Genomic DNA, 27,392 nt, shown 5'->3' with positions numbered 1-27,392 from the left:
AAAAAGTGAATGATTAGGAGCTCTGTTGGATGGATATGCCCTTACCAGTATCTTTCAAGGCTACCTAAGTGAGGCTGTAATGTAGCTGCTATCCAGTTTCATTTTGAACTCACATATCAAGCCAACCCATCTATGAACCCAGCTTGAGTTTTCTCTTCTGTCAACTAACTGGTCATAAGTCTCCCCCATGTGGTCATAGGTATGAAATGACAGAGAAGGTTCTAATACAACAGCAGTGGATGCCAAATGGGTCTAGGATACCTATTCTGCACTCACCTGTGACCGCTGTACATTTTCATGCTCAGTCTTGAATACTTCCATCCTATGATGGATTAATGCTGGGCCCAACAAACCTTATGATGTGGTGAGTTTGACAGAACCCACCTCATAATGGGTGGTTTTAGCTGCATGGTTATTTGGTGTCTCCAGTTCAGGTGTTCCATCTCTCTCTATTGGAACACAGTAGCACACCAGGATACCCACCCCCCCGCGGTCCCCCCCAAAGGCACATAATTCTCTGCTCCCAGTGGCATGGCAGAACCTCAGCATCCTGCATTTGGATCTCCTACTGGGACATGCCAGAAATGCCACATTGCATTGTTCCCTACCACCAATAACTAATACCACCTGCCATATAGTCCAGGCAGGAGAGCTACTTGCATCACAGCTTTTACCTATTACAGAAGCTTCCTATTCTGGGCTCTTATCAAAACTGCAGTCTTCCTAATCACCCAATATTTGGGCCAGAGCAGTATTTCTAGGTGTGGAGTATGCTGCTTCCAGAACCTAAAGTCCCAACAGTGTCCTGCTTTCTGAATGGTTGAAGGTGCAAGTTGCAATAATTGTCTTTTGTTTTTGGAAAGGATGCCCAAAGGCACTACTGACTACTGGACCCTAAAAATGTTATGAATGTAACCAGTTCCTGAATTTTGAGAGGGTTTACCTACATAATATTATTGATGTAATGGAACAACGTAACATTATCCAGGATGTCTAAGTGGTCTTGATGTCTTTGGACTATGAGAGGTAACATAGTCTTCAGGCAAAACTGTATCTTTGTTACACCTAAATATGAAATATTTCTAATCTTCTGATAGGGACAGAAAAGAACACACTCATCAAATCAATAGCCACCTACTGCATGCAGCACAGAGGCTGCTATCAGAGCTATTACTTAGTTTAGTTTGCAGTAGTATTATCCTGTTATCTTCCAGGATCCTTCCAATTTCTTCAGGGGTCATGCTGGTGAATTAGATTTTGGGGACCACCACTTTGGATCCTTAAAAGTGGCAGCAATCCTCTGCCATCTGGATGTGATATTGTTTTATGATCTTGGTAGGTATGGGGTTAGTTTCAGAGGGTGCTGCGTGGCCTTTCCTATTGTGATTGCACACCTACAGGTCAGGGACCCAATGTGAGAGTAATGTCAAGTGCCAAGAATGTCAATGCCAATGATTCAGTTAGGGACTGGGGAAATGACCACCAAACGAGTCCACCCTTGCATATGCAGACACACATCCCGTGTGTATGCGAGGACCAGCTCCTTCGGGATCCTGTGGGCCTTTCTGTTCAGGGTCTGGAGGAAAACCATTAGAAGCTGGGGACGAGATCTGTGGTAGATATGTGTGGGTCAACTGTCCTCGCACTTCCCAACATCACCTCATGATCTGAATGGCTGCCGTAGCTCCTTCGTGGTCAGTATTAGACCTTCAAAGGCTGTTTTGAAAAGCAATGAGTTACATCAAACCCTGAGGAAAATGCCTGGCCCACACCTCCGCGATTACTCCAGCAGCAATGCAGCGCCAGGACGGTCACTGTGCCCAGGGCGTCCCAGCGGGCTCCCGGGAACCAGAGAAGCTCCAGCAGTGCAGCACACCGTGGTAGGCAGGCTCCGCTGACCGCAGGACCAGGTGTGGAGGCCACTGCAGCCTCACCCCCAGGGGGTTCGCGTGCCAAGATAACTCAGATCGGAAGGAGACTCAGACCCCGCGCAGAGCCTACCGGGAGTAACGCTCTCCCGCTTCTCCCAATAGGAGCTCGGAGCGACCTCGCCGCGTCCTCGGGGCCAATGGGAGAGAGCCATCGGTGTTGCTGGGCGGGCCCGGGACTCCCAGCCCCGCCCGCGACCCGATGCGCACGCGCGCTCCCCTCCCGCCCTTCCCGTCGCGCACGCGCACTCGGCGTAGGTCCCTCTGAGCTGTCGGGGGCGCGCGGGGCGGCGGCGGCGCTTGAGGTGCTGCCCGCGATCGTGCCCGTGCCCGTGCCCGTGCCCGCGCCCGCGGCGGTGCGGAGCCGCTCGGGCCGCGCCCCTGCCCTGCTGTCCGCGCTGCCCTCCGGGCCGATGCGGGTCGCCGGGCTGAGGGGAGCGACGTAGCCGCCGTCTGCGCCGCCGCTCGGACCCCGGCCCGACCCTGATCCCGGACCTGCCCGGGCTCGAGCCCGCCTGGCAGTCGCGGGGCGCGTCCCGAGCAGGCTAGGGGGCCATGGCCGACCGCGGGTGCCCGCTGCAGCCGATGCCTCTGCCCGCTGAGGTGCGGGAGAGCCTGGCGGAACTGGAGCTGGAGCTGTCGGAAGGTGAGCGGCCCTGCCGCGGGGCTCCACCCGGCTCTCACCTCCGACCCGGGACCCCCGCCATGCTTCTCACACCCGGACACCCTGCCCCGCCCCTCACCCCCGTCCCGGGACCCCCGCCATGCTTCTCACACCCGGACACCCTGCCCCGCCCCTCACCCCCGTCCCGGGACCCCCGCCATGCTTCTCACACCCGGACACCCTGCCCCGCCCCTCACCCCCGTCCCGGGACCCCCGCCATGCTTCTCACACCCGGACACCCTGCCCCGCCCCTCACCCGGGACCCTCGCTTCTCCCCTCACCCGGGACTCCCGCCTCGCCCGGCCGTCACCAGGGGAGCTTGCCTGGTTCCTCACACCGAGATCTTTGGATCCCCGGGCCCCTCCCGGTTTCTCGCAACTGGAGCCCGGACCTTTGGGTGCCTGGCGGGTTGCCTGGGTGGGTTGTTTGACCTCTGGCGCGTGGACCTGGACAGGTGCTGTAGGCGGTGGTTGTCCCAGCCCGAGGCCGCAGGTCTGGGCTTCACGAGCCAGCATGGCTGTACCCAGGCAGCTGCCGCCTACCTGTGAGCCCATTTCCGCATGTGTGCCTCAGTTTCCTCCCCTGTACAACCGGGTTAAAACAGCATCTCCCTCTATGGAGGCACTTATAACGAGGTTGTTAGTCCGTTAATAGAATTTTTAGGAATGAAAACAAGTTCCGTAAGTGGTTTTTTGCTTGTTAAAAAATAGACTGGAGTGATTCCGCTTCAGCGGCGGGGGGTGGCATTATCCATCTGGAGGTTGTTGCTCCCCAAACCTGTGTCCTGATGTTCTGTTTGATGTCATTGCTTAAAGAAGAGCATCTAATGTCTGACTTTGTTTCTGAAACTTAAGTGCATTTTAAGTTTTTAGAATCCATAAAAGTTCATAGCCTTAATATTCTTACTTTAGGTTTCAGGGTGATATGGTTTGCGGTGGTTGGGGTAGTGAATTCTTACTACCATCTAATAAATATGCACTGGCTTGTACTTACTCATTTAATCCTGCCAGCCTTAGGGAGGTAGGTGCTATTGTTATCTTTGTTTCATAGATAATACAACACCAACCTACTTGCAATTGTTTTGAATTTAACATGCAAATTTTTAGAAGTTCTGTGATATGGGACACATTTTTTTTTTTTTTATTGGAAGTGCAGTAAGAAATGGGTAGATTTGAGAATTCTTGGTGATTAGATGCTTTTGGGAATTCTGACAAACTCCAATTAGAAATGGTTCTGACAGGAATGATTTGTCTTGAATTTGTTATAGCTTTTCTTTTTCCTTTTTTTTTTTTTTTTTTGGTTAATCCTCATCTGAGGATTTTTTCTATTGATTTTTAGCGAGAGTGGAAGAGAGAGGGAAAGTCAGAGAGAAACATCAATGTGAGAGAAACACACCAATCTGTTGCCTCCTGCACCAGGGCCTGGGCTGGGGAGGAGCCTGCAACCAAGGTATGTGTCCTTGACTGGAAATGAACCCTGGGACCCTTCAGTCCGGATGCTGATGCTCTATCCACTGAGCAAAACAAGCAAGGGCTTGTTATAGCTTTTCATCAGGGAAAATCATGTCAGTGCAATTTAGATTTTATGCATTTGAAATATGTTTTTGCAGATTGCTCCTAATTTCTGTGCCCATGTACTCATTATTCTCTAATTTTGTGTGTGTGTGTGTGTGTGTGTGTGTGTGTGTGTGTGTGTGTGTGTGTATATTTGAGCACTTTCTAGGAGTTGACGGTTAGGTAAGATTAGATCCTTTCCTCAAAGAACTTCATAATTTGTGTGACAGAACACACACAAAGTACTTCAGTGAAAGAAATGCCTCTTGTCTAATGAATCTATTTATACCTTTGTCATTTTAGACATATGTGGTTGATTTATACAAAAGTATATTTCAGTGGAAAGGAACCTGGAAATGTAGCTTAAGCTGAGAAAGGGGGTGAACAAGGTGTTAAAGATAAGGGACAGCAGAGTGAACCTGCAGCCAAGGAGACAGGAGCCCTGGCTTCTGTCCCAGCTCTTCCACTGGCCTGACACCTTTCTTTTAGCCCAAATAGGTCAGTGATTACTTGGATACAGTCATGCTTGGCCTTGCTCCCAGGTGCTTCCACACCTTTGATGCTGGCTTCTTTAGTTTGTGTTGTGATTGTTGTTGACATGGGGCCTCTCTATTGTACTTAAAGATGCCTTGCGATAGGGACTGTGACTTAGGCAGATTTTTGGCATCTTCACACAGTGTCTGGTAAGTGTCCCTGAATTTCCACTGAATTATAACATCTCTTAATCTGGATTTGATCATCTGTAAAAGGAGGGGAACACCTGCCATATTGATGTCCTGTAGTTCTTATGAAGATTTAGTCAGATAGTTTATGTGGAAGTTCTTTGAAAATGGTAAGGTTTTATTTCTATAATTAAAGGAAGGTGTTAGTAATGAAGCACAGTCCTAAAGCAACTAAAGTTACTTTCATTGTCATTATTTTAATATTTTGATCACATAGAAGTAAAAAGGGATTCACTTTGTCCTGTGCCACCTCCTTCCCCCTATTTTTTTTGGGGGGGGGGGAGATAAACTTCTAATTCAGAATAAAGTAGTATCAAATAAGATAACTTCACAGTACTCAGATTTGTCTGAATGAGACAATGCTTAAAAGTTAGTGTCCAGCCAGGCCTGCATGGCTCAGTGGTTGAGTGTCTACCTATGAACCCGGACGACATGGTTCCATTCCTGGTCAGGGCATATGCCTGGGTTGTGGGCTCAATCCCCAGTGTGGGGTGTTCAGGAGGCAGCTGATTAATGATTCTCATCATTGATGTTTCTATCTCTCTCCCTCTCCCTTCCTCTCTGAAATCAATAATAATATATTTTTTAAAAAAGTTACAGTTGACACTGCTTGGCAGATTGGGAAACTTAACAGACAAAATGCTGCCTACATGGAAGCTGATAGTGATTGATCAGTACCTGAACAATCTGGAAAATCCTGCACTACTTTCCCTCAACCTGTACATCAACAGTGACTAGTTGAAAGTATGTTCCTGCCTTTATTATAACTCACATGTGGCCTTGTTCTTCAACATCCTCACTGGATTCTTGTCATCCACCGTTGTCATTGGGGAAGGTTCTGGTCTTAGAATGCTCTGATTTCTACCTATAGGGCAGGTTTGCTGACTTTTGTTAGGGATTCTGAAGAAAATAAAGCACAGTTGTGGTCTTGCTCCCTAACTTTCCTTCTTAATTTAGGAGTCTACCTCAAATTAAGATGAGGATGAAGGGTGGAGCTGCACAGAACCCCACTCTTCCTCAGACCCTACCCCACCTGCCATGAACACACTCAGAAGAATTCACGTATGTGGCTCTTCGAAGCATATTAGGATGTTCTTGGATGAAAATGAGGTTATTAGAAGTATAATCTGACTTTTTAGGGAAAAAAAAAAGAATTCCCAAACAATGGGCTTTACTATCAAATTACCTTAGATATACCACAACTAATTTTGGTACTGTACAGTGTCTTGGGCTATTGCTTCTAAACTGTTTTAAAAATGTGGACAATGGTGCAAGATTTGTTTTTTGGTTTAGTGGCCTGCTGTGGTTTAGAGAGGAAATCCCTACACAATAGGCTACATTTGTCCCACTCCTGTTTCTTTATTGTGGTTAATAGATCTGTTCCCTAGCTTTAACTTTAGTTTTTTGTTTTCCTGCATTCTGATTATACTGGAGCCCCAGGCTGTATAGTGTCAAAGGAAAAGGGGAAAAGCTCTGTGTGTGGGTGTAGGAAAGGATTTCTTTCACAAAGCTTTTACTCCTATTTAAATGTCTTCAATTTCTAAAATTTGTGATATAATTCTTAGTTTTCCAAATGACAGACTGACAGTGCCTTCACATCAATAAACTTTTGCTGTGCTTCCTAAATATTTTATGTGTCTAAACTCTATTCATCTATGTTAAAGCCCAGCCCAAGTGCCTTCTTATTTTGAGCCTTTCCTGATCATCTCTCATGTGGTTACTTTCTTGAAGTTTCTCACCGCACTTGCTCCCTCTTTTGGAGTTCTTGCCCCCCCCCCTTTTTTTTTTTTTGCATTTGTTATTTATATAATATATTCATTTATTCAGTAATGATTGCAAACCTGCTGGGTGCTAGGTAATGGTTTGGCTGTCAAAAGTCTGGTTTAGCTCTGCTTCTCCATTGATCATAAGACTTTGCAGAATGTTGTATTTAAAAAGTATTGCAAATACACATTGCAGAGAAATGAAACATTTCTAAGGAAAGATAGGGTACAGTGAGTCTCCCTCTTACCCCTGGCCTCTATGCAGAGGCAGTGGCCTCCAGTATTTATTTCTTGAGTTTCTTTCCAGACATAATCTGCCAGAGGTTCCCAAACTGTGGTTCCTAAACCTCTGGGGGTCCCTGAGATCCTTTCTGGGGCCTGTGAGAGAAAACTATTTTCAAAATAATTCTAAGATGTCATTTCTGTTTTCCCCGTGTTTATACTGATGGTGCAAAAGCAATGATGGGTGAAACTGCTTGTACCTTAGCACGAATTGTGATGATATTATAATGATGAATACGTGTCATTATATATCTGTCTAAACTTATAGAATGTATAACACCAAGAGTGAACCATATGGACTGTGAGTAATCATGATGTGTCAATGTAGTTTATTAATTGTAACAAATGTACCACTCTAGTGGGGAATGTTGATAATGGGGGAGACTGTGCATATTTGGGGATAAGGGATATATATTGGAACTCTCTGTACTTTGCCCTCAATTTTGCTGTGAGCCTTAAACCTCTTAAAAAAAATAAAGTCTTAATTTAAAAAAGTAAAACAAAAGAAAAAAACACCAACCTTCTGGAAATTCTGTAAGCCCAGATGATTTCACTGACAAATATTATCAAACATTTAAAAAAGGAATAAAGCCAATTTTATATAGTCTCTCCTATATATTTAATTTTTAATGTAGAATAATTTTAGTCTCACAGTTGCAAAAATAGTACACAGAATTCATTTAGTTTTTTTGCAATACCATCTTATATAACCATAGTACATTATCCAACCATCTCCCATTTTTATTAATTACAAAGGATTATATGCTTATTGTGCTAAAAATCTTAAAGAGCTTAAAAGTGTTTGAAATAAAAAGTGAAATCTGTCTCACACCTACCCAAAGCCAAATAAACAAATCACTCTTTGGGGTAACCAGTATTAGTGATTTGTTGGGCATCCCTCCAGAATATTTTCTGCATACACATAGATATACACACCTACGTGTGTGTAAATATAGTTTTGTTTATTTTTACCAGTTAGATCATTTTGTATATGCATTGTTTTTCAACTTCCTGTTTTTCTCAGTAGGATATCATCATTAATCCATGTGATACCCACATCCTTGCCCCTCAAATAATGGTATTTTTTTGTTATTGTTGTTAATCCTCACACCTTTTTCCATTGATTTTTATAGAGAGTGGAAGGGAGAAGAGGGAGAGAGAGAGAGATGTGAGAGAGACACATTGATTGGTTGCCTCCTACACAAACCCATACCTACTGGGCGGGGAACAAACCAGAGACCCTTTGGTGCGCAGGCCCACACTCTACCACTAAGTCACACTGGCCAGAGCAATAATGGTATTTTTTAAAAAATCTATTCTTTATTGATTTCAGAGAGGAAGGGAGAGTGAGAGTGAATGATAGAAACATCAATGATGAGAATCATTGATCGGCTGCCTCCTGCATGCCCCTACTGGAGATTGAGCCTGCAACCTGGGCATATGCCGGACAATAATGGTATTTTTTTAAGAGCCAGCAGTATTCTGTAGCAATTAGGTATGCCAGCATCTTTACTTCTTTCTTCTTCCTTTTTATTTTTTTTTTATGAACAAAGGTTTTTCTCCCATTATTTGATATTACTAGTAGTATTCACTGCCTACCCTTGTTTCTGTGACCTTGAGGAGTTCTTGAACTTTCAAGAGTAGGTTTTGGAAATTATGTTGATGGATTTGGAACTTTTGGTGATATTTACAGTTCTCCCTTGGTATCCATGGGGTACTGGTTTTCTTGATATACCAAAGTCCGCAGATGCTCAAGTCCCTTGTATAAAATGGTGCAGTATTTGTATTTAGCCTACACACATTCTCCCATATACTTGCATTCATCTCTAGATTACTTATAATACCTAATACCATGTAAATGCTGTGTAAATACTTTTTTTAAAAAAAATATATTTTATTGATTTTTTACAGAGAGGAAGGGAGAGGGATAGAGAGTTAGAAACATCGATGAGAGAGAAACATTGATCAGCTGCCTCCTGCACACTCCCTACTGGGTATGTGCCTGCAACCAAGGTACATGCCCTTGACCGGAATTGAACCCGGGACCCTTGAGTCCGCAGGCCGACGCTCTATCCACTGAGCCAAACCTGTTAGGGCTGTAAATACTTTTTATACTGTATTATTTAGGGAATAATGACAAGGTAAAAAAGTATACATATTCAATATAGATGCAACCATCATAGACCTAACTACATAGTGCACAGTAGCAACCACATAACTTTTTTTGAATATTTTCCATTAGCTGTTGGTTGAATCTGTGAATGTGGAGCCCATGGATATGAAGGGCCAACTTGTATTTGGGATTTTGCATTTGTAATCCTGAGTGAGCTTGGTTTGTGACAGTGGAGGTCAACCTGAGGCCACACATTATATCTCTACTTAGAGCAGTGATTTTCAACCTTTTTCATCTCATGGCACATGTAAATTAATTGCTAAAATCCTGCAGCAGGCCCTACCTGGTTGGGCTCAGTGGATAGAGCGTTGGCCTGCGGACTGAAGGGTCCCACGTTCGATTCCTGCTAAGAGCACATGCCTGGGTTGTGGGCTCAATCCCCAGTGGAGGACATGCTGGAGGCAGCCAATCAATGATTCTCTCTCATCATTGATGTTTCTCTCTCTCTCCCTCTCCCTTCCTCTCTGAAATCAATAAAGAAATATATATATTTAAAAAAAGTAAAAAAAATAAATCCTGCAGCACACCAAAAAATATGTTTTTTGCCAATCTGACAAAAAAAAAAAAAGATATAAAGTAAATTTTTTTTTTTTTCTTAGAAGAGAGGAAGGGAGAGGGAGAGACAAACATAGAGATGTGAAAGCAAAACATCAATCTGTTGCCCCCGAATGCTCCCTACCAGGGATCGAGCCAGCAACCTGAGCATATGCCCTGACGGGAATCCAACTGGCAATCTTTCGCTGCACAGGATGACGCCCAGCTAACTAAGCCACACAGGCTAGGGAAAAGGAGTAATTTTAATTCATTCATACTGGATGGTTATTGTTGTGTTAGTTATCAATTTTTAACATTTGACAATCTAAGGGAAAAGAGGGTCAGTGCCCTGACTAGTTAGGTATTGCATTTAAAAACAATTCTTGCTCATCCCAGTTGAAAATCGCCGACCTAGGGGACTAGTAAAAACAGCTGTTATCCCTCAGACCACCAGAGAAGCTAGTTGTGAGGATGGGCCCTGGTGTTTTTCCAAAGCCTCCCAGGTGCCTGGGAGCTATGGATGTTGGGTCAGGATTACCCCAGTTCTGTGCAGTGTATTAGGGAACTTGGCTCTGCTGTTTGCCAGAAAACTTGGATTCAGGTCCCTTTTCTAATAGCTTATTACAGTCATGCACTGCTTAACAACGGGGACCCATTCTGATAAATGTGTCATCATGTGATTTTGTCCTTGTGAGATCCTCACAGAGTGTGCTTACACATGCCTAGATGCTATACCCTACCACACCTAGGCTGTGTGGTACCGCTTACTGCTCCTAGGCTACAAGCCTATACAGCCTGTTCTATACAAAACAACATGAGATTAAATCAGACACAAGAGAAATGATGCAATTAAGAGATGGTAAATATGAGATGTATGAGACTGCTTATTGGCTACTGCTTTACAGTAAACGTTTTCTTTGTAAGTAGAAATAGTACACTCTTAACGATAAAAAGTATAGGGTAGTAAACACATAAACCAGTAACGTAGTTGTTTATTATGTATTATGTGCTGTATGCAATTATATGTGCTATACTTTTATACAACTGGCAGTGCAGGTTTATTTATACACCAACATCACAACAAACATGGAGCATGTTGCCCTACAACTTATGATGTCACTAGGTGATAGGAATCTTTCAGCTCCATTATAATCTTTTTTTATTAATCCTCACCTGAGGATATTTTTCCATTGACTTTTTTTTTAGAGAGAGTAGAAGGGAGGGGGAGAGACAGAGAAAGAAACATCTCTATGAGAGAGACGCATTGATTGATTGCCTCCCGCACACACCCCAACCGGGGCTGGGAGTTGAGCCTGCAACTGAGGTGCATGGCTTTGACGGGAATCGAACCTGGGACCCTTTCCGCTGACGCTCTATCCATTGGGCCAAACTGGCGAGGGCTCCGTTATAATCTTATGGGACTGCCGTCATTGCCTAAAACATTGTTTTGCAGCTATGACTATAGTCTTGGGTCTAGATTCTATTTTGAAATTCTACTTTGCTCTTTGTGTGGGTGGAAACTTTGCATTCACTGGGGTGTTGAGATAGTGTGTAAGTTGATATGTGAAAATATAGTAACTGGGCACACATGAAAATGTGTGGCTGGTTATGTTCAATTGGTTCAGTAAAAAAAGAGAAAAGACAGCTTTTGGGATATCATGAACATCGATATGTTTCATTTCTGATGCTCTTTGGGTACCTTCATCATACAAATGTTAATTTGAAATGGGAACATAAGAAACTTTCTAGGAAATGAATACTTAATTTTTAAATATCCTGTAAAAGCAAATGCTTTGATTTTAAGTAGTGATTTATCAGTTTTAGTTTGTATAGCAGTATTTAGTGTTCATTTAAATTTGTCTTTATTTATTTATTTATTTATTTATTTATTTATTTATTGTAGAAAAGCAAGCAAGAATTTATTGACCACAGCAAAAATATATTTAGGACAGTGAAACAAGGAAGGGCATCAAAGAAGCAACAGGAGAGCCTGGGCTGGGCTGCTTTGGCTTACTGGCAAGTCAGAGAAAAGGGGGCCTTGGAGACGGGTTCAGGGGGTTAGCCCAGGACTAGCTGCTGCTGCCCATTGCTCCCCTGGTTACAAGCCTCATGGGGTCCCTTAGAAGTTAGGGGATGTATGCCTGTGGGGGAAGGAGAGGAGGAAGGAAATGGCATGGATCTGCTCCCTGGAGGGAGAGTGCCCTTATTACATATTTTTATATATTCCAGAGGAAACAAAATTTTTTAGTAGATATTGCTTTAAAAAATACTTGTGCTTTAAAGTTGTTCACAAGTTGAAATATAATAAGTGAAATTACACAATCATATCCTGGATCTGATCAGTGTCTGTAAGTGTCAAATGAGTGGGTAGGACAAGGACAATGGACCCTAAGGCCACTGCAGTCATCAATGGATTGTGTGCTCATTGTGAATAGGTTGATGTTAAAATGGAGTGTTTAGAGAAAAATCTAGGCAGTAGAATGAGATAATATACCATTTCAAGTAAAGTAAAAATACATGGACACATGGCAGTATACATTCTGTAGAACATTCAAATTAAAAGCCACTAAATGCAATGGAATAGTTTTCTGTGGCGGGGTTAGGGGAATAGTGGGGGGCAGAAGGGTAAATAAAAGGAAGGATATAGGAAATAACTTGAGGAGCTCTCTGGGGAAGGCCTGACTGAATGAGCTGTGGTCAAAGCAGAAGATCCGTGCAAGATTAGGGGGCTCTTCAGGCCACAGGCGATTTGTTGTAGCCTGACCCGACTCAGAGCAACTGCCTGCTTGGTGGTCAGGATCCAGTGCTTCCCTGACCTCATCTTCATCTTCATAGGATGGTATATTAATGTCTACCCAGTGGCTTTCAGTGAGGCTTAATTTAGATGGAAAAGGTGTTGGTCTTTTGACACAACAAATCCTGCAGTCAAGAGTTTATCTAGCCGAAACCAGTTTGGCTCAGTGGATAGAGCATCGGCCTGCGGACTGAAAGGTCCCAGGTTCGATTCCGGTCAAGGGTATGTACCTTGGTTGCAAGCACATCCCCAGTGGGGGATGTGCAGGAGGCAGCTGATTGATGTTTCTCTCTCATCGATATTTCTAACTCTCTATCCCTCTCCCTTCCTCTCTGTAAAAAATCAATAAAATATATTTTTTAAAAAAAGTTTATTTAAAGGAAATACTTGTGAAGCACGCAGTAATAGCAGCCTGACAGCTTTGGGGTGAGGAGGGTCGAGTGAGGGGGCAGAGAAGGGGGGAGAGGAGGGCTTGCAAAACACTATAAGCTTTCTATTGAAGACAGTTCACCCAAAGAACAAGCTGCTAATGGAACTTGTAATACATATTTCTGGTCTAAATAAAGTCTCCAAAACATGACAGATCCACTACGAACACTCAGGTTCTGTCTGGGAAACCATGTGGTGTGTTTAGATTGAAAATTGTGCTTCCTATCTTATTCCTGGTTGGTTTAATTCACTTTTAGGCTGTTCTTCTATATAGTGTATCAGAACAGCAGTTTCTTTTCCTGAGTCCTTACCAGGGACACCCCATGGCTATTAGGGTTCGTTTCCTGTGTCCCTTATACCAGTGCTTCCACATCTTGAACCTGTGCAGGAATCGCTGTGGGGGATGGGTTCTTGGTAAAATACAGGTTTGGATTCTGTCAATCTGGGGCATTGCCTCGGAATCTGCATTTTTGACAAAGCTCCTGGGGATGCTGAACATAATTTTTAAAAGTTGATTTATTATTTACATACAGCAAAATTCACCCTTTCTGGTGTGTAATTCTCTAAGTTTTTTACAAACAAGGTCATGGAACAACCACCATAATCAAAACAGAACAGCTTCATTATCCCCCCAAATTCTCTAGTCCTCCTTTGTAGTCAGCCTTTCCTTCACTCCCATCCCCTGGCAGTCCCACTGTCTGTTCTCTGTCTTATAGTTTTATCTTTTCCAGAATGTCATGTAAGTGGTATTTTGGGCCTGGCTTCTTCACTTAGCAATATGCATATAAGAGCTATCTAAATTATTCTATGTATGAATAGTTTGTTTTTTATTGCTAAATAGTATTTCATTGTGTGGGTGTGTCACGGTTTGTTTATCCAATCGCCACTTGAAGGACATTAGTGTTTCCAGTTTTTCCATTATGGATTAATCTTCAATTAAAATATTTTGGAACTTTAGAAGAAATATAATTCTTTTTCATCATTGTTTTAGGTGACATCACTCAGAAAGGATATGAAAAGAAAAGGGCAAAGCTGCTTGCACGTTTCATACCACTTATTCAAGGTAAGCTCAATACACTCAATTTTGTATCAATTATATTGTCTCATAAAACTTGGTTTTAGAACTTAACATTGGTATGTTTCCTATTTTTCCTGTGTTTCCTATTAAGAAGGTCTGGGTGAATAATGTGTCTAATATTAAATAATAAGATCCAAAGGCATATATTATAATTTACAGCTCTGGTTTGGTATAGATCTCATTCCCAAATAAGATTTATTTTATTTTCATGAATATAGAACATGATTATTTTTATGATTATAGTAAGGAACATTTTCTTACTTAGGTTTGAAACAAATATTGTAAAGATGTCAGTTCTTCCCACCTGAGATTGACCTGTAGAGTCAGCACAATCACCATTTCATCAGATTTGTGTGTGTGTGTGTGTGTGTGTGTGCGTGTATGTGTATGTAATTTAACAAGCTAATGCTAAAATTTATATACAAATTTAAAGGGCCAAGGGTTCAAAATATGCTCAAAAGAGAAGAATGAGGTGGGAAGATTTGCCCTATCAGGGTGTGAAGAATGGATGTCAAGCATTCATTCATCAGTAAGACAGCATGACTTGGTACAAAGGTGGAGAGCTGGATGAACAGAGCAGAACATGGAGCTCAGGCACAGAAGTGCATGTGGTGGACCAGGTTTATGGTAAAGACAGCATTGCAGGTCATGATGCTGGCTTAGTTTCTTAGCATGTGTGAGACCCACAACATTGGACACAAAAGTCAGTTCCAGTTTATGATAGGCCTTCATGTGAAAGGCAAATACTATAGCACCTTTAGGAGATCATATAGGAAATTGTCACCATCTCGAGATTGGAAGGATTTCTTAAGCCACTAAAACTACCAAAAAGCCGCAACCATAAAGTAAAATGTTAGTAAATTGGACTCTGTTAAAATTAAGAATTTTATTTTATCAAAAGTTATCATGAAGAGATTATAGACAAGCCACTGAATGGAAGAAGAGAAGTGTAACACAAATAACTAAAAGCAGCATTGTCCGAAAGAACTTTCTGGGATAATGGAAGTGTTCTGAGGCTATAGTGTCCACTGTACTGAATACTAGCCACATAGAACTCTTCTGAGAAGTGTGCAATATGGCTAGTAGTGGGAGACTGAATTTTTAATTTAATTTTAATTAATTTAAAAGTAACCAGAAAGTTATCCAACATGATTAAAATAGAAAGAGCCCAGTAGAAAAATGGGCTGAAGACTTGAGTAAGCATTTCGTAAGAGGGAACCCTAATGGTCAGTGAGCAAATGAAAGGGGCTCAACCTCAGCAATAATCAGATATGCCAATTAAAGCCTAACCTACATCTGATTGTTGGAGAGGTTTCAGATGGTGGGAGTATGGACAGCTGGTGTCACCTGGTAAAGTTGAAGAAGTCATAGGTAATCAGCAATTCTCCTTCAGGTACACAAGTGCCCTCAAGAAACTTTGAATATGTTTGCACTTGTGTTTGCCTGTGCACAAGAGTGTATGTTGTATCCTTCAACTGCCAATAACTCGACTACTAACCAACAGAATTCATATAGGGGAAAGCTGAAGACCTACATATGCCAGCAAGGATGAAGCCCATAAACATATGGGGGAGGGGGGTAAAAGAAACCATTGCAAAGGAAAATAGTATAAGTTAAAAACATGCCAAACTGCACTATTTTGGAACCTTTATGTAGTTGGTAAAGAAAGACAAGGAAGAAGTTTTCATTGAAGTCAGCATGCGTCTTCATTTTGGAGTGAGACTGCAGGGTATCCTGAGGCACTTGGGTGTTTGTTTCTTTTTTTCTTTTGTTTTAAATCTTTATTTTAGGCTTCTTGACTGAAAATTTTTTTCTTTATTGTTTAAGGTATTACATATGTGTCCTTATCCCCCAACCAATACGGTTGTTACATTGATTGTTTCCTTATAATAATTTTTAAATTGAAAACATGCTTTATGACAGCTATATCAGTGTGATATATTTTACAGTCAGCAACAAAAAGAATAGTGAGGAGTCTCTTTATAGTCTGACACTCATTCCTCCAAAATAAAACAAAAACAACCTCTCTGTAAAATTGGAATTTAAGGAAAAGATGGAAACATTTGACAGCCCATTTGCAAACATCGACAGCTGCCTTCACACTGGGTGATCACATACTGTAGCGTTTCCATCCCATGCAGGCTGAGACAGGAATGCTCACTGTGCCCATTCTTAGGTCACTTTGTTTAGTGGCCACTGCCAATGTGGTGCAATGGGAAACAAAACAGGATAAACATCTTCAGTTATAGATGGTGTTATGTTATACCTTGAAAACACAGGTGACTGCTTATTAACTATTAGAATTAGTAAGAGTTTTGGATTTGATATAAGATAGATATGTAAGAATCTATAGCTTTTCTCTGCAGGATTTTTGTTAATGAAAAAAAAACTACTTATAATGGCAATGAACTTTCAATTGCTTATTAATACATTTATCAAGGAAGCCACAGAACCTATATTGGGGTCATAAAATTTATTTGAAAGAAATAACCAAGACAGTAAAATAGAAGAAACACCAATGTCCTAAATGGAAAAATGTAATATGATAAAATAGGCAGTTTCCAAATTAATGTGTGAACATAATGTAGGCCAGTCTGAAACCAGCAGCTGATTCCGTGCCCCCGCCCGCCCCCCCTCACCCCCGCCTTTCCAGGCCCCTCATAACTTGATTGGAAATAATAACCCATTTGAAGGAGGAAAGTTCTGAGAGTAGCCAATACATTTTTGAAAAAGAATACAGAGAGAAAGAACTGGCCCTCAAGATGCTAACCCTGACTGTGTGCACTTAGTTGTCACAACAGGAGGGTCTTGGTGCAGGGGGTACAAGAAAATCAGTGGAAGAGAAAGGGGTCTAGCAATGACTCAGGAGCATTCAAAGTGGGGAGGCAACAGAGCTGGGATCCTCTTCCTCTCCATTGTTAATGAACGTAGACTTCAGAAGGACTACCACTCTAAATTATGAGATACTATAAAATTCAGGAGAACATTTCAATAACCTTTGAGTGGCGGTTACAAAATAGGAGACCTAGACGTTGGGAAGGAAAAGAAAAATTGGTATAATTGGTTCCCTAGAAATGAAAATATTTCAAAATGACTGAGCTGCCTATCACCAGCTCAGTGCAGGGCAGTGTCCCCAGCAGAACAGGGCTTCCTGCAGTTCTTTTGAGGGGCTTATTAGCTGGGTGAAATGAATAGAAATTCAGATCAGAGGAAATATGAATGGGCAATAAGCATTATGTTCAATTTCAACAGTAGATAGGGAAATGTAAATTAAAGTGAACAATTTTTCTATCAGCTTGGCAAAATTCTAAAACTTTTTATAGCATGCATTGCTAACAAGGATGTGGGGAAATGATACTTTCATACATTGCTGTGAGAGTGTGAATTGCTGTAATCTTTTTGGAAAGTTACGTCTTGATATCTGTTAAAATAAAAAATATACCTATTCTGTTACCCATTAATTTCTCAGTGGGTTTTGTATCTTTGTTGAATAAATGAATCTATCTGAAAAAATCAGAGTGCCCATAATTTGGAATGTAAGTCTAGGAATGTCCATTTGCATGTACATCAGTTTGCAACACTCCTGTTTATAATCCACAGCACATCAAGTTCTGTGCATTCTCAACTCCAATATGAATGTAAAGTAATTTTATTCATCCACAGGAAACAAAGCCAGTAGCAGTACTGGTTAGTTTGCTATGGATGCACATGTATATGTATATGTATATGTATGTGTATGTGTGTACATGGATGGTCAAATTCTGAAGAGCTGAACATTGATTTCCAGAGGGATTCCCATTTTCTAGCACTAATAACTGACACCCAAAAATGTAGACTTGAAACCAACAGTGACAGCCTCTTTCTGCTCACATCTGCAGTTTGGCTGGGCTGGAGGGCAGCTGCATCCTATCCACAGAGCCAGAGCCTGTATACTGGGGGCTCCCCAGTCACAGCTGTGGTGTCGGTGCTGGGAGATTCAGGGCCAAGCACAGTGTTCCTGTGCTGCCTCTATCCCCTTCTGTCCCCCTTTGTTCTCTCATGTGTCCTCTCTGTGTTGTCATTGAGAGGACACGTTGACACAGGTAGCATGCGTCGCTTTTCATGACTGGCCTCGGAAGTCATATAACATCACTCCTGCTACACTGTGTCCGTTGGATAGTCACTGACTACCAAGGTCCAAGGCAGGGATAGACTGCCTCTTTTCTGGGAGCAATAAGGACTGGAGGAGCCAGTAGGACTGAAATCCTGCTGGCTATTTTTATGAGACATTTTGAAACAAAGGCTAAATTAAGCTGATTATTTTGATGATGCACAATTGAAGGCTTTTCTTTGTGCTGTTCTCAAATATCAGCAAATGAGGACTCAGAGAACACCAGGGGTTTTGTTTAATGACCGTGCACACTTGTACCCCATTCCTTGACTCATCACACGGTGTCCTGAGGACCTATGTAGTCAGGGGCGGTGGACATGAGAGCTATGGGCCTGGCCATGAGTGTAGAGAGCCATCAGCATGTTGGGTGTGGAGACATTGAGCATGGGCTGAGGCAGTTGGGCCTGAGTCTGAGCACTGTGGTCTGCTGTTAACATTGTCATCTGTGCCTCTCTCTTCTCTTTCTCCACCAATCCACTTATTTTCTGCCTGTGTGTAAGGATGACTGGTGACACTCATGATTGTTTAGTGGGCTGTTTCTCACTGAGTGTATTGATACCATGGACAGTATCAGGAAAACTGACTCAGGTCATTTCAGATTCAGGAAATGTTTATGGTGCAGAAATACGCTTTCAAAGGACCTTCTCTAGAGAGTCTGCCTGAGCAGCTGCATGTGTGGTGCTTATGGGGCTTAGGATTGGGCTGTGTGATGGTCATCTTTCCTGCGAATGGTGGATGATGACATAAGCTTGGGCTGGCTGCTGTGAGGAAAGAGCTGGAAGTGGGCATTTATGGCTTCCCCTTGATCTCCTGACTTGGTCTTTAGGGTGCGAGGGCCAACACAGGGTGCGTGAGTTCAAATAATTGTTTTTGGTATAGTGTGAGCTGTTTAAAATGGGCTTTTCCACAGTTGGAAAAGCAAATGGTGTCACAAGACATACCTATAAAATTGTGTTTCAGGAGTGGACGCATCCCTTCAAGCAGAGCCTAGGATCCCCGGGCCCTCACAAACCATGGCTGCAGCACCTAAGCAGCAGAAGCCACGGCCTACCAACTCACGGGATGAACGCTTCCGATCAGGTAGGGACCAGAGGGAGGTCTGCTGCTTTGGGTTATTTCTTTCTTGCTAAAAATGTCTGCTGAAGAAATTATTTTCACTTGAATGATAGACATATGACATATGAAAAGATGCTCAACAGCACTAGTCATCAGAGAAATACGAATTAAAATTACAATGAGATATCACCTCACACCTGTCAGAATGCTTATCATCAATAAATCCACAAACAGCAAGTGTTGGCAAGGATATGAAGAAAATGGCACTGTTGTGCACTGTTGATGAAAATGCAAAAAGTTAAAAATGGAACTACCTTATAACCCAGTGATTCAACTTCTGGGTATATATCTGAAGAAACCCAAAACACTAATTCAGCAGAATATATGCATCCCTGTGTTTATTGCAGTGTTATTTACAATAGCCAAGATATGGAAGCAAGCCAAGTGCCCATCAGTAGATGAGTGGATAAAGAAGTGGTATATATTATTACTCAGCCATAAAAAAGGAATGAAATTTTGTCATTTGCAACAGTGTGGATGGACGTAGAGAGTATTATGCTAAGTGAAATAAGTCAGTCAGGGAAAGACAAATACCATGTGATTTCACTTATATGTGGAATCTAAAGAACAGAATAAATGAACAAACAAAATCGAAACAGACTCATGGACACAGAGAGCAGACTGAAAGTTGCTGGGAGATGGAGGGATTGGGGGACTTGGTGTAAAAGATGAAGAGATTAAGAAGTACAAAGTGGTAGAATAAAAATAGTCACAGGGATATACAGCCTAGGGATTATAGTAACTATGTATGGTATCAGGTGGGTACTGGAAAATTCCAGGGGAGTGCTTTGTAACATATATGATTGTCTAACCAATATGCTGTACCCCTGAAGCTAATACAAAATAATATTGCATGTAAATTATATGGAAAATAAAATTTAAGAAAATTTTAAAATGGCCATTTTGTCTTAAGAATATCTAAAAAGAGCATTAACATTTTAAATGTTATATCAATAAGGATGTGTGATGAAGGGATTTGAGAAACTTTTGATCAGATAATTTCTTACCAATGTAATATAAAAAAACTTTGTCACACTGATAATGGTTCTTTTCTGATAATCCTATATAATAAAGAGCTAATATGCAAATGGTCATCATGCCCTCACACCATCAGACATTCAACACTGGGGAAAGAGGAATGGGGACCAGCCAGGCACAAATGAACTTGTGAGAGAGGAATGGGGACCAGCCAGGCTGCAGCCCAGGCTGCAGCCCAAGCATCCCACCTGGAAGTCCTGGGCACCTGTGGCTGTGGCCTGGGTGAAGCCGGCCTGGGTCCTGGGGGCCTGTGACCAGCCGGAGGAGGGAATCCTGGGTCCCAGGTGCGGGATGAGGCAGATACGGTTAGGGGCGATCAGGCCAGCAGGGGAGCAGTTAGGGGCGATCAGGCAGGTAGACAGAGGGGTTGGGGTGATCAGGCAGGCAGGCAGGTGGGTGGTTAGGAGCCAGCGGTCCCGGATTTCGAGAGGCAGTTGGATATCCCCCGAGGGGTCTCGGATTGGAGAGGGTGCAGGTCGGGCTGAGAGGACCCCACTCCCCAACCCCGTGTATGAATTTCGTGAACCGGGCTTCTAGTATATATATAATACATGTAGTATAAAGTATTACACCTAGTGTAAGGACAATAATAAAAATCACCTGAAGTCTCTGAATCCCAAGACAACTGCTCTCAGCATTTCACTGAATACCATCTTCAGCCTTGGAGTCAAATATATGCACACACATGTATATAGTCCATGAATGGGATCACATAAAGGGTCTTGTTCCCCTTCCTGTCTTCCTTATTTCCCTGTCCCCATTCTCCCCACCATTCATTTCCATGTAACTGTTAATGTTAATAAACTGTTTTCTGCCCTTGTGAACTGTATTCTAGTTCTGATTACGTACTTGAATATAAAACCTTTATCATAAAAATGGTTTGCTAGTATTTTCTCCTAAGCTTTGTCTTGTCTTTGCATTCTCTTAAAGTGGCTTTTGAAGAGCAAAAGTTTTTAATCCTAATAAGATTTAACTTATCAATTATTTTAAGTGGATAGTGCTTTTGTTCTTATATCTAAGACATCTTTGCCTAATCCAGGGTCATAAAGATTCTCACCTGTGTTTTCTTCTAAACGTTTTATCAGTTTAATGTTTTACCTTTAGGCCTATAATCTATATTTTAGTTATTATTCATATGAGTTCAAGGTATGGATCAAAGCTTATTTTTTTCATGTGGATATCCAGTTTGTGGAGCATATACTGTCTGTTCTTTGTCTAAAATTAGTCACACATGCACGGGTGGCTCTGTTTCTGGACTCTGTTCTGTTTATGGATGTATTCATCCATCTTTATGGAAAACCATGCTCTTAATGATTGTAGCTTAATACTAATTGTTGAAATCAGTAGTGTTAGTCCTTCAAGTTTGTTCCTTGTTTTTGATCCCATGTATGTAATGTGTTTTTCTTCCTCTGGAACTTTTAATATTTTTCCCTTTATCACTGATTTTGAGTGATTTGATTATGATGTGTCTTGGTGTAGTTTTCTTTATGTTTATTGTGCTTTATTGAGTTTCTTGGATCTGTTGGTTTATACCTCTGTTGTGTTGATATTGTCTAGATTTTTAATTCTGGGTTATTTTACCTGTTTTTGTTTGTTTCTAAGATACTAATCAAGTTTAAAGTGTGTGCTCATAGTCTTCTGTATCTATTGTATGGGCTCCTGGATTTGTCTCCCTCAAGCACCTTCTTCTACAAGAGTAATATCCCTCTATTTTTTTTTTTAAAATATATTTTATTGATTTTTTACAGAGAGGAAGGAAGAGTGATAGATAGTCAGAAACATCGATGAGAGAGAAACATCGACCAGCTGCCCCCTGCACACCTCCCACTGGGGATGTGCCCGCAACCAAGCCACATGCCCCTGACCAGAATCGAACCTGGGACCCTTCAGTCCGCAGGCCGACGCTCCATCCACTGAGCCAAACCGGTTTTGGCTGTCCCTCTATTTTTTGATCCTTCAAGATGGTTTACTCTTTCTCTGAGAGCTTTTAGAATTGTCTTGTTGCCTTTGATGTTTGTAAATTTTTTTTTAGTATGTTTAGGTGTGAATTTTTCATCTTTTATTAGCACTTTATCAGCCATTTCATTGTAAGGTTTTTAATTTTTTTCTACTTTTTATTTTTTTAATCCTAACCCAAGGATTTTCCATTGACTTTTTAGAGTGAGGGAGAAAGAAAGGAAGGGGAGAGAGAAAAAAGAGAAACATTCATGTTAAGAGAGAGACATCAATTGGTTGCCTCCTACACGTGTCTCAACAGGGGCCAGGGACAAATCTGCAACCAAGGTACTTCTTGGTCAGTAATTGAACCTGAGACCTTTCGGTCCAAGAGCTGATGCTCTAACCGTTGAGCAAAACTGGCCAGGGCTTAAATATTTTAAAAACACCTTGTTGGAGAAAAAATTTAACTGTACGAAAGTGGTCTCATGCACTTCTTTTTTAATTATTATTATTTTTAAATTCTCACCCAAGAATATTTTTCCATTGATTTTTAGAGAGAGTGGAAGAGAGAGGGAAAGACAGAGAGAAACACATCAATTGGTTGCCTCCTGCACGAACCCCGACCATGGCCGGGAAGGAGCCTGCAACCGAGGTATGTGCCCTGACCGGAACCTAGGACCCTTTGATCCGCAGGCCGACGCTCTATCCACTGAGCCCAACTGGGTAGGGCTGTCATGCAGTTCTTTTTGTCCTTAGTATGTTTTCTAGAGGAGCAGGGTAAATCGTTTAGAGTAGTTTATGCTGACTACTGGAGACATATTTAAGTTCATTTGTTTGATCTTATTTTCAATTTGGGGGATTTCTTTTTTATTTTCATTTATAACTGTGAAAAATATTCATATGGTTCTGAAGTCAAATCTACAAACAAAGGAATATATAAAGAAACCTAGGACAACATGTGGGACCCACGAGTAGGTACACTCAATGAAAACCATGAAACTTAATTTTGTTACTTCACAACCAATATTATAAAAAGTGTTTTTACTGCTTTTTCTATATAGATGTTCACACTGAAGCTGTGCAGGCAGCTTTGGCCAAATACAAAGAGAGGAAGGTGCCTCTGCCTTCGAAAAGACGGTCTATTCTTGTGCATTCATCTGTGGAAACCTGCACCCCACCAGGTACTGATAAATCTGGGTCGGGAATGGCCCACAGGTTTTTCTCATGCTTGGTGTCATAACTTCATTTCCCAATGAGTTGGAATATCCTTCTGACCTGTAGTATAGAGCTGGAAAAATGAAGATTAAAAGTGTTTGTATATATTTTTTACCTGAAAATTTGTGGTGTACACAGTATGGCTCTTACCCAAATGGATAATTGCTTTCTACAAGACATTTTGTGTAGATTTTAGTTGTGTGTGTGTTTTGTTTTTTTTAATAGAGATTTTCTTTTTTCTTTTATATATATATATATATATATATATATATGTATATGTATATATGTATATATGTATATATATATATATAATATTATATTTTATTGATTTTTACAGAGAGGAAAGGGAGTTAGAAACATCAATGATGAGAGAGAAACATGGATCAGCTGCCTCCTGCACACCCGTTACTGGGGATGCGCCTGCAACCAAGGTACATGCCCTTGACCGGAATCGAACCTGGGACCCTTCAGTCCGCAGGGTGATGCTCTATCCACTGAGCCAAACCGGTTAGGGCTTTTAAAATATATTTTATTGATTTTTTACAGAGAGGAAGGGAGAGGGATAGAGAGTTAGAAACATCGATGAGAGAGAAACATCAATCAGCTGCCTCCTGCACACCTCCCACTGGGTACATGCCCTTGACTGGAATTGAACCTGGGACCTTTCAGTCTGCAGGCTGATGCTCTACCCACTGAGCCAAACCGGTTAGGGCTTGGTTTTTTTTGTTTTTTTTTTGTTTTTACTAACATGGTATTTATGTTCTTTAAGGAAGAGATGAACCTAAAATGAGTACTCTGTGGAATGTAAGGGTTTCCTGGATTAAAACTTTTAAATTATTCACTCATTTACTGTGTTGTTACCAGGCCATAAATGGGAGAGTAGAAGGCTATCTAGAGGGTTTTTAAATTTTACTTTGTTGTTACTACGATTAGAAATGAAACCTTTAAATGGAGTTTCTCTTCGTCAGTCATGTTTTTTAAGCTTCCTATTAAACTATCCCATGGTGTTGGTTTAATGACTTCATATTCATGTACTTCTGTTGCCTATCTTGTTATATAAGTCCTGAAACTGGTGACTATAAACCAAACACCAGATTCTCAAGATAATTTAGTGGTTCTGATAATGTTTACTTGATAAAAAAGGAAAAGTTTTTACTGTTGAAAAAAATCTTAGAAATGGCTGTCAAATTATTCTTTTTACTAAGTATAATTATACCCAGTTTTTGAAGAACTTTAAAATAATTGTGAAACCTATAATAAAATGCAGTTATGAAGACTTGATATAGACCCTTACTCCCAGTTAATTTTATTGACTGAAGCAGTTGTTTTGGGGGGGGGAATTCTTTCCAGAGCTCATTCCTACCGTGCAAGCATGTCAAACTTGCGGCTGGCAGGCTGCATGACTTGTTTATTTAACATGCTTGTGATGCAGGTGAATAGGGTAAGGCCTGGAGGTGTGTAGGCTGCAGCCTCCACAGCCCCTCACCTCAGGAGGAGAGCTCAACCTTCCCTGTGGGGTGCCCAGCCATGTGAAGGTGGTGTGGGGCTTGGAATGAACGTCCTTTAGCAGCACTGTATGTTCACAGAGCACTTGGAGTCTCCTTTGATATTTGGGACACCACCAAGGAATGTGCTGAAACCATTTAGGAATTGGGACTGTCTTTACTCCCAGTGTATTGTGTCCTGAGACTAAGTCCTCTGGGAGAAGCTGGGGTCATGAAGCCAGCTTTCCCAGGTAGGGTCCTGTGGGCTTTACAGTTGGTTGATGCAGGCCCTTCTAGATCGAGGGTGACCTTTGAGATGACCCCTTGGCCATGTGTGGGCACAGCGCAGGCTGGGAGGCCTGAGTGCCAGTGTGGGACCCTGCTCTCCTTGGTGACCCATACCTACATCATGCCTGTCGTCGTTATTTTAACCACAGACACGTCGTCTGCCTCAGAAGATGAGGGCTCTTTACGGCGACCCGGGCGACTTACCTCCACTCCGCTCCAGAGCCATTCCAGCGTCGAGCCCTGGCTCGACCGGGTCATTCAGGGCTCCTCCACCTCATCCTCCGCATCTTCCACCTCATCTCACCCGGGAGGGAGACCTGCCGCCGCACTCGCAGGCCTCGTGGCCCACACCCACATAGGTTAGTAACAGCTGCTGTGGCCCCTCTAGGACAGGGGAACCTCTACACTCATCAAGACCCACCTTCTCTTTTTCCTCTGGAAAATGGCTTTTGGTAACAAAAGTGGTTCTTGATGCTTCTGTGGTTTAGTGATCACAGATACTGTGACCTGTGGGCCTTCCGAGAGAAGTGCATGGTGTTTCTTGATGTGTGCCTCCTCCTGCTCTGGAGGGTGGGCTGGCACAGGTGGCCGGTGCAGGGTGGATGCTCAGTTAGATGTGACTGTGGTTGTCCCTGATGGTCACCCTTGGCCTGCAACCTAGACATTGTCACAGCTTTTGCTCTTTACTTATGTGCATAGCTGGGTCCATGAGCGTGGGAGGTCCAGGTTAAACAACCCCTCAGCCTGAATAGGGATGTCAGTCAAGGCTAAGTCATAAAGATCCATAGAACTTTTCCAAATCATCCAGTCTTTAAAAAGTATTATCGTAACCCCTCTGTTTTATAGATGTGGAGGGGGGACAGAAAGTTAGGTTGATAACTGACCTGAGATTGCACAGCTGGCTTAGTGCTGAAGCCAGGCTGATAGTTTTCTTGATTTCTTTTTATTTTCTTTGCTGTTAGATACTGTTCTGCTAACACTGAAACGGTGCACCTATGACAGGCTGGTATTTTCAGTGGGGTCAGAGCTGACAGGCTCTGGGCTCAGGTGCTGAGCTTCTTCATGTAAAATCTTGGCCGTTTGACTGGACTGAGAATAAATGTTTGGCTGGATTGGAAGTAAATTGGATGTTTTAAGTGGCCGACAGCTTTAGTCTCACCATCCTCTGTGGGCACGGCACTGAGTTTCTTCATTTTAAAATTTGTTGCATCAGTGCATGAAGCACATTTCTGTTGAGCATGTCTCTCCTATTGTGATGTGAGTCTTAGATGAGAGCTCATGTGCCACACTGTGCTTCCAGTACACAGAGACCACTGGGTGGCAAGGCAGCTGTCAGGGCTGCCTCAGGGCAGCAAGTTTCAGGAGAAAAGATCCCTTTGGCAAACAGCCCGCCCAGATTGTTTGGTAGCTTTCCTGGGTGTCCTACCAATGGCCACTGGTTACTGCCCACCTTTCCTCAAGGACATTGACAGTGGATAACTTGAAAAATAGTTTTTGCACTTATGTATTAAAAAATTGCCCACAGGTCAGAATGTTTAGCCAGACAGCCTTCAACTTTCCAGTTGTGGGTCTTTCAACAAAGCATTTGGCTTGTAAGTGTGTTTGAGTGAGGTGTTTTCATTCTCGGAGAGGCTCTGATTGTGAAGATTCATGACGTGGATTCATCACCTCTCAATGAGGACTCCTGGCCTCTGCTAGTGTGGCTGAGCCTGTCTGTCTCCCACCCCCCTTGCTTGACTTGGCATACACACTGATTAATTCTAGTAACTTCTAAAAATTTTAACTTAGGCTCTGTTTGATACCATACTGTGATTATAGCCTTCACATGCTATATGTTTACTGGGTACAGTTGCTTGAATTTCTGAATGTGAAAATACTCAATTTCTCTCTATTATAAAAATCATCCTTTGTTTTAGTGTCCAACACTAAATTGAATTCTTCAATTTAGGTTAAGGAAAGAAATACAGAAAGAACAAGAATATTTAGATAAAACATTTGAGGTAGCATATATTAGGTAAAGATAATTTAAAAAATATATTATTTTCAATATTGGATTAGGAAATCAAATACAGAAAACATTTGGACACAAATATAAATACATATATTTAAAAGGTACTTTTAGTTATAGTAGTTAATTTTATTTTTAATGTAGTTTGCTTACTTTTATGCAACTATTTTATTTATTTATTTAATAATGATTCTTTATTATTGAAAGTATTACATTTGTCCCCTTTTCCTCCCCA

General features: G+C 41.9%; 1 protein-coding gene across 3 annotated transcripts in view; it reads left to right on the top strand.

The window, feature by feature from the left end:
- The first annotated feature begins 2,208 nt into the window (after positions 1-2,208).
- DIP2A (disco interacting protein 2 homolog A) overlaps positions 2,209-27,392 on the top strand; it is an 81,320-nt gene continuing 56,136 nt past the window's right edge. For all 3 annotated transcript variants that reach the window (XM_080654172.1, XM_080654171.1, XM_080654173.1), the window contains exons 1-5: positions 2,209-2,574; positions 13,834-13,905; positions 19,031-19,150; positions 23,224-23,343; positions 25,299-25,508. In XM_080654172.1, the coding sequence (XP_080510298.1) occupies positions 2,484-2,574; positions 13,834-13,905; positions 19,031-19,150; positions 23,224-23,343; positions 25,299-25,508 (613 nt within the window). In that variant the 5' untranslated portion in view covers positions 2,209-2,483. The remainder of the gene's footprint in view (positions 2,575-13,833; positions 13,906-19,030; positions 19,151-23,223; positions 23,344-25,298; positions 25,509-27,392) is intronic.

This window comes from Plecotus auritus (assembly GCF_963455305.1).
Source record: "Plecotus auritus genome assembly, chromosome: 2".
NCBI classification, from domain to species: Eukaryota; Metazoa; Chordata; class Mammalia; order Chiroptera; family Vespertilionidae; genus Plecotus; species Plecotus auritus.
Note: the sequence above shows the minus strand (reverse complement) of the source record. Positions and strands in the feature narration are given on the sequence as shown.